Source organism: Diospyros lotus, chromosome 8 (genome assembly GCF_014633365.1).
Source record: "Diospyros lotus cultivar Yz01 chromosome 8, ASM1463336v1, whole genome shotgun sequence".
Taxonomy (NCBI): Eukaryota; Viridiplantae; Streptophyta; class Magnoliopsida; order Ericales; family Ebenaceae; genus Diospyros; species Diospyros lotus.
The window spans coordinates 40,952,295-40,963,076 of NC_068345.1; the positions used below are offsets into that span (position 1 = coordinate 40,952,295).

At 34.4% G+C, this 10,782-nt stretch overlaps 1 protein-coding gene across 1 annotated transcript; it reads right to left on the bottom strand.

Annotated features, from left to right (window-relative positions):
• Positions 1 to 1,615: 1,615 nt before the first annotated feature.
• On the bottom strand, positions 1,616 to 5,036 carry LOC127808917 (cysteine-rich receptor-like protein kinase 15). Its single transcript, XM_052347653.1, has 7 exons — positions 4,029 to 5,036; positions 3,487 to 3,606; positions 3,185 to 3,378; positions 2,758 to 2,968; positions 2,420 to 2,657; positions 2,157 to 2,307; positions 1,616 to 2,051 (listed from the first exon to the last, which is right to left on the bottom strand). The coding sequence occupies exons 1-7, from the start codon at positions 4,870 to 4,872 to the stop codon at positions 1,758 to 1,760; spliced, it is 2,052 nt and encodes a 683-aa protein (XP_052203613.1). The 5' UTR covers positions 4,873 to 5,036; the 3' UTR covers positions 1,616 to 1,757.
• Between the last annotated feature and the right edge of the window lie 5,746 nt (positions 5,037 to 10,782).

Here is a 10,782-nt window from a genome sequence, read left to right on the forward strand (position 1 = left end):
TTTGTAACTAACTACATAATAAACGCTAACTTTTACCCGAAACTGAAAATAGATCCAAAGAATTAGGGCAAATTGGTCATTAGGCACGCATCAGCTGTCTTCTTCCAGAATGCGTAGAAATATCTTCCGTTTGGTCAAGGTTTCCCACGATATATTCCTACAAAAGTTGGAACTTTCGTCAAAACTATCAGTGTCCCGAATGGACCTCTCAGTTTGCCTGACGACTCCGTTTCTTTCTGGCTTCTCCGTTTTCATCCATGACACTGATTTTTATTAGTCTTCAGTCTTTACTCCTCGTGTCGTTTTCTACAACAAGAACCTCTTAATTTCTATCTCTTTCTCTCTCTCTAGAACCCTGAACCCAATTATAGTCCGCTAAGGCTTTGTTGACCTGGATGCAGCTTTCACCGAGTCTACTACCAATAATTTCTTCACATCTTCTCTCAACCTGCTGCTGGCGCTGAATCATAAAAGCTACATATGAAATTGAGACCCAAGACCACGGCACCAGGAGAGAGCATCGCGAACATGAAGGGTGTGATTCTATTTCTTCCCTTGCTGCTCTGCTTTCTCAGCAGCTTTAATTTATTGTATTTCCAAGTACCGTTGCGGGGCGTAGCGTAGAAGCACCTGACCGGCCTGCAGAAGACTTGCTGGTGGACTGGACCTTCTTTAATTTGGGAACCCAGCGGACACTGCCTGGCTTATCTATAAACGATGGTAAGGAGTAGACACCACTTCAAGTTATAAACATGTTATTGACGTTAATACTAAATAAACAGTATCTCTTTACTACTAAATTTCTCAGGAAACACCCACCTAATGTATTCGGGCAAGAAATGTTCAATCGATCGACAAAAGAGACAGTTCCCACATGATAATACTTACATGGGGGGACCCTACTCACGAGAAATCTTAGGGCAAGTGGAAGAAAAAATATTTCATTGGCAGTTCCTTTAGAATTATATTAATTCTTTACACACGAGAGCCAATAATTTCATGTCCTTAGCACTTTACAGGTTGTAAGCTTTGATTCTTTTGAACGAAATGATAAATTTGATAATTGTTTTTTGTATAATAATCCCTTTATTAATGAATTTAATCCATTCATCATATGAAAACTTTAATATAACAATATAAATAAGTTAAATAATACGCATAATATGATAAGTTACAAGGAGACAACCTCTTATCTCATAAAGTCTACATGCATGCCATTTTTATGTGCAAATAGTAATTAAAAATTTTAATGAGTTTTTAAATTTAGATGAAGTATTAAAATTTCAAATTAATAAAATATTAGTATATAAATAAATTTTCAATCCATTTTGCTCGTGTCGTTTGTATGGCATGCTTATATTCCAGTCAACTTACCATAAGAGTATGTTTGATAGCATTTAATTGAAAAAAAATATATATTTTCTAACTTGCATAAAAGATAAAAATCACCTCTCTCCTAGATGAAATTTTTTATGAAAAAGAGACTAAATGATACTTTAATGGTTATACTATGAAATTAAATTTCATAAAAAATGTAATGTGTCAAATAACAAAAATAGAATCCAATTCTATAGATAGAACATTTTCTATAAAATTTTTATATTATCAAACACATCCTAAGCAAACTTGACCACGGTATTCCTCAAAGTGGACATAAAATATTAACAAATTAATAGTGTTGCAATATAGGATGGACTGACAAGGTTGTTATAGATTTTCTCTTTGGCAACCAGACAAGAAAAGTATAATAGTAAGAGTCAACGGGGTGATATATTTGAAAGAGATGCTTCATTGGCAGAGGATGTGGGTTGAGTTGATCTCAAGACTAATTGACCCACATAAAATGTCGGTTCAGTTGGTTGAGGGAGCGCCATATTATTGCTTGCTAGCATAACAACTACAGATGACATGATAGGCCTAACTGTTGGATCTTTCTGAACACAAAGCAATCCAATGTGTATGCACTTTAACACTTCAGTTAAGTCTGATGAATGCGCCAATAATGGATCAACCAACTCCAGTGCTTGCCCTTTTAACCATAATTCCCATGCCTGCACATAATTGCAAATAGTCAAAGCAAAAATTAGTTCAAGCATATTTTTCCTTCTTTACATATGGCTCTTGTGTTGAAAGAGTAGTTGGCTAGCTGAACATACAAAAGTGAGGAGGTTGTGACCATTCGCGGATAAATGAAAGTCAGTATTTTTTTTCCCACTTATAATCTCTAGCAAGAGAACTCCAAAACTGAATACATCAGACTTCACAGAAAATAACCCTTCCATGGCATATTCCGGGGCCATATATCCACTGTTTTAGAGTATTTCAAAAAAAAAAAAAAAAAATTCATGATAAGCCATGAGATTATGTATTCAATTTTAAGATCATTATTGCTTTATTGAAATGGAAGAGGTATTCTTACTATGTTCCGGCTACTCTTTTTGTGTTGGCTTGGTTTTGATTTCCACCAAAAATTCTCGCCATTCCAAAATCTGATATTTTGGGATTCATTTCATTGTCCAACAAAATATTGCTTGGTTTAAGATCTCTGTGAATTATTCTAAGTCGGGAATCTTCATGTAGGTACAAAATACCACGAGCAATTCCACTAATAATGAAAATACGCATCTTCCAATCTAATTCCACACTTTTACTTGAATCTATTTAATAATTAAACATCAAACAACATTCAAGTTAGTGATTATATTTTAAAAATTAATATTGAAATTATTTTGATTGCATAGACGTCGGATTGATTACCAAAGAGCCAAACATCTAAGCTTTTGTTGGGCATGTACTCATAGATGAGCAGTGACTCGTTCCCCTCTAAGCAACAACCAAGGAGCTTGACAAGATTCTTGTGTTGTAATCTTGCAATCAAAGTAACTTCATTCTTGAACTCTTGGAGTCCTTGGTGAGAAGTTCTTGAGAGTCTCTTGACAGCAATCTCTCGTCCATTTGGTAATGTACCCTACAATCAGTTTTCAATTCATGTCATTTACTAGAAGGAGAAAGTGTCGAGCTTAAATTTTCTAAAGTAAATTGCGTCACATAACCAACAATTGAATCTTTAGAGATATTTACTGTGACTTAAAATTGCATTATCCAACAATTATCCTTTTTCGTTAAGAAATTATGAGTCACAATTATAAATAAAAAAATTAATTAATGTACTAAATTTAATTACCTTGTAAACTGGACCAAACCCCCCTTCCCCTAGCTTATTTTCGTCAAAAAAATGAGCTGTAGCTGCAAGTATAAGGTCCAATTGAATGGTGGGAAAGTCTGAAGATTTTGTCTGATCAGTATTGATACTATAGCTCTGGTCAACCATTCCTCCTGCCAACCCTATTAATTGAACTTCTTGACTATTTTCTTTGTCTATAGAAAAAATAGAGAGTTAGCTAATGTAACGCATTTGTAAAAATTAATACAAAGATATTAATATATGACATCATTAATTTAGTTATATTTTCAAATATAGAATACCTTTCTCTCTTCTTTTCCTTCTGCTTCGATAGAAGAGTACACCTATCGCTAGGAGCATTGCAGATCCACTTGTGATCGTAGCTATAATAATCGTCCTTTTTCTTTTACTTCCTTCATTTCCTAATTCACAAAGGAAATGAAATGTATTCTCACATGTAGTGTTTGTTGGCCAATCACAATTACTATATATACTACAACAACATATATGTTGTAAAAGGAATATATATGTAAGCTATTTTATGTATACATATATATAGGAATTATATATATATGTATATAATATATCTACGCAAATGTAGATATGCACCTATATATGCATGTGCACCTATATATATTGTATATATATGTACGCATGCACATGTGTTATATATATATTGTTTGTATACATATACCATTCACGATCACTTCACTTGTGAGATCTTTCGGAAGATGGCAGAGCAGCAAACTACCAGCTGGTGGAGTGGACTGAGATTGTATTCAGTGAAACAATATATATGTGTGTGAGTGTGCGTGTGCGTGTGTGTTGTGTTTTTTCAGTTTACCTGGACTGTTGGGCGAATTCGGTGGAGGAGGAACGGCCGATGCCGGAGGTGATCTGGCGGCGTTGAGGTAGTAGAAGGGGTAAATCTCATACCTAACGTTGTAAAGGGGTGTAAGAATTCTTGCACCTCGCTTGCCCTCGCAACAAACGCTGAGCTCCGAGATAGCGTCAGCGAGGCAGGAGTTGCAAGCAGAAATAGACAAATCTGGCGTGCACTGAGCGAGCGTATATAGCTTCTGATTCGCAGTACCGAAGCTGGCTTCTTTAGTGGCGAACTTCTTGCCGGCCGATTGACTTGTTGCGGCCCGGTTAGCTACGTCACGCAGGGTTTCTCCCAGAACCTTCTTGAACTCGGTTTTGGTCGAAGCTTTGATATCCTGCCTATTATAAATCTCTGCAACAGCGTCAGGATTGTTGGAGAAGGCGGATCGGGACTGGTTCGAGTACCAGAGCGTGCAATGATCGTCCCAAATGATGGCTTCTCTCTGTTCTGGGCACAGCTTCTGTATTTCTGTGATGGTCGTCGACACGCACTCTAAACAAGGATCGGGTGAGACGTCGCCGCGGCAGAGGAAGAGGCCGTGGACTTGGTCAGAGGGGGAGGAGCTGTCTCCGGCGGTGGAGTTGTAGAAGCCGGTGGTGGTGGTGTCGGCGGCGTCCGAGAGAGCGGACAAGAGGGCCTGGAGGTTGGCTCCGTAGGCACTGTCTGGAGTGTAAGTGCTCGCGTTTGAACAAAAGTGGTAACGCTCGTAGGAGTCGACTACGATGGGGGTGGTGAAGCTTATTACAAAGCAGAACAGTAAGGAAAGAATTAAGAGGATCTGACCCTTCATCTCATCTTCCATTACTGACAGAGCCAGGGCATGATTTCTGGGGTCTGATCCAGCTTTATGACACAGCACCGATCAGGCCGAATTGACGTGGGTTGCGTTATATATAGAGCTAAGGAGGAGACCGGAGAAATTATTAATGTGAAGAAATGCGTGGGAAACCACATTCTACATTTTGAAGAAATGGGTGGGAAATTATTAAAGTGAAGAAATGGGAACCCGATTTTTGAATTTTTTTTTCAAAAAAATAATATATAATCTAAAAGATGTATATTTAATATTTTTTGGATCATTTTACTGAAAAATTGTAAATACTTATTCAAAATCTTTAGAACTCTAACGGGAGTTGTCGTCCAGGGATCCATCCCCGTAATTGTTGAAATGACATTTCAAAATAAAAAATTTATACTGAGTGACATATGAGATTGCAAATAATGGCAATAATTCTCTTGCGGTGTCATTTTTTTAACCCCTGGAGAGAGAAAATATGAGAGATTACATTTGTCAATGGTAAAATTTCAACGACTATATTTTAAATTCTATATATACATATATTTACCTGAAACATGAGTTAAGCAAACGATATGAGACGGAGCGAGAAAGAGCCAGAAAGGCAACTATCGACTAATGAGGCAGCAAGCGAATGAGGGTCGGAGCCAGTGAGGGCGAGGGCTAGGCCGAGGCAGCGAGCGACGGAGGGCCAGAGCCAGTGAAGGCGAGGCCTAGGCCGAGGCAGGGAGCCACGGAGTAAGAAGAATTGCTGGCGAGGGAGAGCAACGACGAACGACCGAGAGAGAAGAGGGCGAGGCAGAGACAGCGACCTACGAGGAAGAGGCAGCGACTGACGAGGGCGAGGGGGGGCGAGCCGTGGAGGGGCAGGAGATAAGAAAGAGAAACGCAGAGGAAGGAAGGTTCTAGAGGTATATTATATATTGTTACGGGTATTTCCCGCTCTACTCCTTATGGGTTAGGCTCAACTCAGCTAACCAGCCTAATCGCATGAGGCCCAGTAGACCTCGAGCTGGATTTCTCAGAGCGAGCTCGCACATTGCTGGAGTCCGAGCTTGGATTGCAGGGCCAAGTGAGCTCTCAGAAATGCCTCTGGCTCGCCGACTTATCCGAGCGGGCTTCCAACTACACTTCAAGCGAGCTCCATCGACTCTTGTAGTTCGTCGGCCTAGCTGATTAGCTCGCAAAACGAGAAAGTCATGTGCTAGATAATATTAGTAGGGTAGGGGCCGTCCCAGCTGGGCCATTCAAGCCCAATTTGGCCCCGTCTTCTCGGCCCATGTTAGTCCCATTCTAACCCCTTGCAACAACATCATTACAATTGTGTCTGAATTTTCTCGCGTCCACCTTAGATCTCATCCTCATTAATGACGGATCTCATTCACATTAATGAGGATCCCGTCGGCACCTTGTTGCTGCATAAGCGTTTTCGCCAGTGCTGGATATTCTGTCACATCACCTACAGACATACAACACATGCAGGAGGACATCTCCTCCTCCCATATATCAACTAGCTCTTCCAAGAGCCCTGGTATACTTTTCCCTGCCAACTTGCTAGTACTCTGCATTTCCTTACTCGTTTACTTATTTGAGTAGTATTTTGCAGGGACCAGCCAGCGGATCAATGAATCGAACTAGATAACCCTTTTTCTCCTTCTCAAATTCATTACACCAGTGCGGACTAACGAATCACGGTCGACCAATTCCAAACGTCGACATATATATATAATTATTTTTATTTTAGTTAATCAATTTTATTTAATTGAGATTTGAAATTTAAATTTTTAATTATTTTTTTAATAAAAAATATTAAAATATTCAAATGACACCTTATTTTGGCACCTGTCATTGGAGGAAATGCATAATTTAGAGGTGTCTTAATACTGTTTAAAGTTACAAAATGATGATTTATCACTCTAAAATAGCAACTCCCTTTGAAGATGCTTTTATGTCCGACAGTTCCTATTGCATTTGTTGAATTATATACGTTTCCAACAACTTCCTATTGCATTTGTTGAATTATATACGTTCCCAACAACTACGTTTGAATTCTAGTGTGTGATGCTTCAAAAATTGTGTTACATTGACTTAGCAAGTTGCGTTGCATTAAAGGTAAAAGGTGTCTGTTGCGTCGAACTTGCAAAGCTGTGTTTTATTAATGGTTAGAAATTTGGATGATAGGTTAAAAAGTATGTATCCTTTATATATAAATACTTTTTTTTAATTTGATAAAATGAATAAGATAAAATTATATTAAGATAAAATTTAAATATTTTTTAGATTAAAATATAAAATGATCAAAATAAGATTAAGAATCATTCTAAAATTTTTTTAAATAAATTTAAAAACACATGCGTCATTTTTTTTTTTTATCTGTAAGGATCAAGATAAATTTATCTGGGGAGAAAAAAAAGATAAATTTATCTGAAAAAACTCAGATAAGAAATCACGTGACTTCTTTTTTAAAAGTTGTCAAAAAAATTTAATAAATACAATATAAAACACTTTGATCTGGATTGTTTTTCATATCTTATTTTTTTTATATTTATATCTTGATTAATTAATAAATATTCTATAAGTGAATGAAAAAGAACAAAAAAAATTATTTTTTTCTTAAAAAGAAACTCCTAACATGGTATTAGAGCCAATTCTGATGTTGAAGGGGCCTCAATTTACAACTCAAAAATACTTTTTTTCTTTGATTACAGCAACAATCTAGGTAGGGATGATTACACCAGGAGGTGTTCTTTCTATACATGAACCTGTCTTTACAAGAGAAATTTATGACTACTAGTCAATAACATGCATGAAGGCATTCTTGATCGATGGCATATGATTTATGAGAATCGGTTGAAAAAGAATTTTATGAAGTTTTTTTGAGTGAAAATCTAACAGTGGTTAAAATATATATATATAATAGCTCACAGGGAAGAATACAAGAAAAACTACAAGGCTCCTTTATTGCCCTTTTTGTAAATATATATATATATATATAGGGACATATTTTATCTCATGTATCCCTTTGCTTTAGATTTATGCGGGATTGTCACTTTCTTGTCACTTTGTTTATTTGTCACATTTTTACTTATAATATGTTTATGAATAATAATATTGATAATTATTTTATTATTTTAAAAACAATAGTTAAGTATCAATAAATGCATTTTATTTTCACATAATCTATATATTGATTGAATCTTATTTCTAACATTCAAACAATTCTTTTAGGTAATGATAAATGTATTGGGTTTCAAAACATTTAACAATTAATAACATTTTTTAGATTTAAAAATAAAATACAATAAATATACTTTAACCAAAAATAAAATATATTTATTGTTATTTAATTATTATTTTTAAAATAATAATAATAATAATTAACATTAACCTACGTTTATACTCTTTATTTGGCCACTGAAATGATTAGCATAACTAAATTAAAGGTCCTGGAAGAAAGGAATGGTTAGAAAAAGGAGCTCTCATTACCGTCTAATTTTCCTTATGTAGGCCCCCATGTGTCCTTTAATTTTCCTTATGTTCTAAAAGAACAGGTGGGGAGGCTGGACTGGTGGGCTCGAACTTCTTGTGGAAAATGAACTACCAAATTTTCCTTCCAGGAAACACCCACCCACCCACCCACCCAATGCATTTGGACATGAAATAAATATTCAATTGACAAAAGGGAGTTCCCACATGATAAACACTTACATGGGACCCTATCCCTGCACCTGAAATCTTAGGACAAGTGGAGGAATAAATATTTAATCATTTCGAAAGGTATCATCATAGTACTAAAAGTCAAAAAGAAATATTTCTTTGACAGAAGGCGTGGGTTGAGTTGCTCTCAACAGTAATCGGCTCGTTGAAATGTTGATTCTGTTAATTGAAAAAGCGCCATATTATATATTGCTTACTAACATAATAATAATTACAGATGATATATATATAGTAGGCCTAATTGTTGAATATTTCTGTACACAAAAGAATTCAATGTGTACGCAAATTTAACACTTCAGTTTAAGTGTGTGATGAATGTGCCAATAACAGATCAACCAACTCTACTGCTTGCCCTTCTAACCATAATTTCCACGCCTGCACGTTATTGCAAATAGTCAAAGTAAAAATTAGTTTTAAGTATAGTCTTCCTTCTTTATATATGTTTTTTTGCATTGAAAGAGTAGTTGGTTAGTTGAAATGTACAAAAATAAGACGGTTATGACAATTTTCAAACAAATAAAAGTTTATTATTTTTTTTTCACTTATAATCTCTAATAATAGAACTCCAAAACTGAATACATCATACTTTTCATAAAATAACCCTCCTATATATGATATACTCTGAGGTTATATATCCATTGTTTTAGAGCATTTTAGAAGAAAAAAAAAAAAATCTATGATAAGTGATCAGAATATGTATTCCGTTTTAAAATCATTATTGTTTATGAAAATATAAGAGACATATCAATAGTCATACCTTAATTATACACACTCACTTTGATAAGGGGAATACCCTCGGGTCCGTAATTACGTTCATATCCTAGGAAGACGTCCAATGGCAGTCATGCCACATGTTCGCCAAAGAAGTACTTCACCGATACTACCCTACTTGGGTCTAAAAGAACACATAGCAGATATGTATCACCACGCTAGTTGGCATGATGTTCGGTAAGGAAGTCTCCAAGGTCTTAGGGATTGACCATTTCATTGAAGGATACGGAGGAAGAAAGTTATCCCGAAGTTTTCGAAGACGGCTACGATTATTGAGCCCTTATTGATAAGATTCCAAGAAAAGCGGAATAGAGATCCTAAAAATCTCTATCCGGAATCTTCATCTTAACGCAAGGATAAAAGAAAGAAAGGAAAAAAAGGTAAGGGATCCTTTTTTGGAATCATCTTTTAATTACTTAGGTACAAGGAATTTTTTCGGGGGATTTTTCGTGAGGAGTTCTAACTTGATCTTCGAAAATACACCGGGGGAGCAAGTCTCCGTCTCCATTGCAGGTACATAGTAGGAGCAGAAGAAGGTGATCGGCTACTGCATCATCACACTTATTATGAAAATATTAAATGGTGCATAGCTAAAACAATAATGATACTGTACTATAAATTAATTACAAATAAAAAAAAACACACACACATAATTTATAAAAGACTTTAAATCTATTAAAGTCTTTTTCTAATTGAAGGTATACTATTTATTTCCACAAACTCAATTCAAATTTTATAAAAGAAAAAAAAAAACCAAACAAATCATCCAATTACGATACTGAAATTTTAAAAAAATATATATCATACAAAAAAATATCAAATAACAAGAATAAATTAAAATAACATAAAATATTTCACACTAATCTACAAAGCTAACAAAATCTATAATATATTCCAAGCAAAAACTTATTCCAAATAAAATTAAAAATTAATACTAACAATATTTACAAAAAATATAAAACAAATATCACTATTATTTATTTACAAAAAAACTAACGCATCGCGTGAAATTACACCTAGTTTATTATTAAGCTAAAATTTGGGATAAATTTATTATTTTACATTTATAACAAATTAATTATTATATTTTAATTTTTATCACCATAATCATTAAATTTTAATTTTTATTACAATTCAATCTTTTTTTTGATTTTTTATTAAATTATTTTAAATAAAACTAATATAATATATATTAATATAAATATTAAAATCAATTAATTGTGAGATTTACGTTAATTTTAACATTAAGCTATTTTTAGATTTATATTAATGCATATGGCATTAATTTTCAGTAATAGAGTTTGATAAAAAAAATAAAAAATAAACTAAATTATAAAAAAATTAAAATTTAATGACTGATAACAAAAATTAAAATACAATGAATGATTTATTATGAAATATAAAATTAAAAAAATAATTTTATTATTT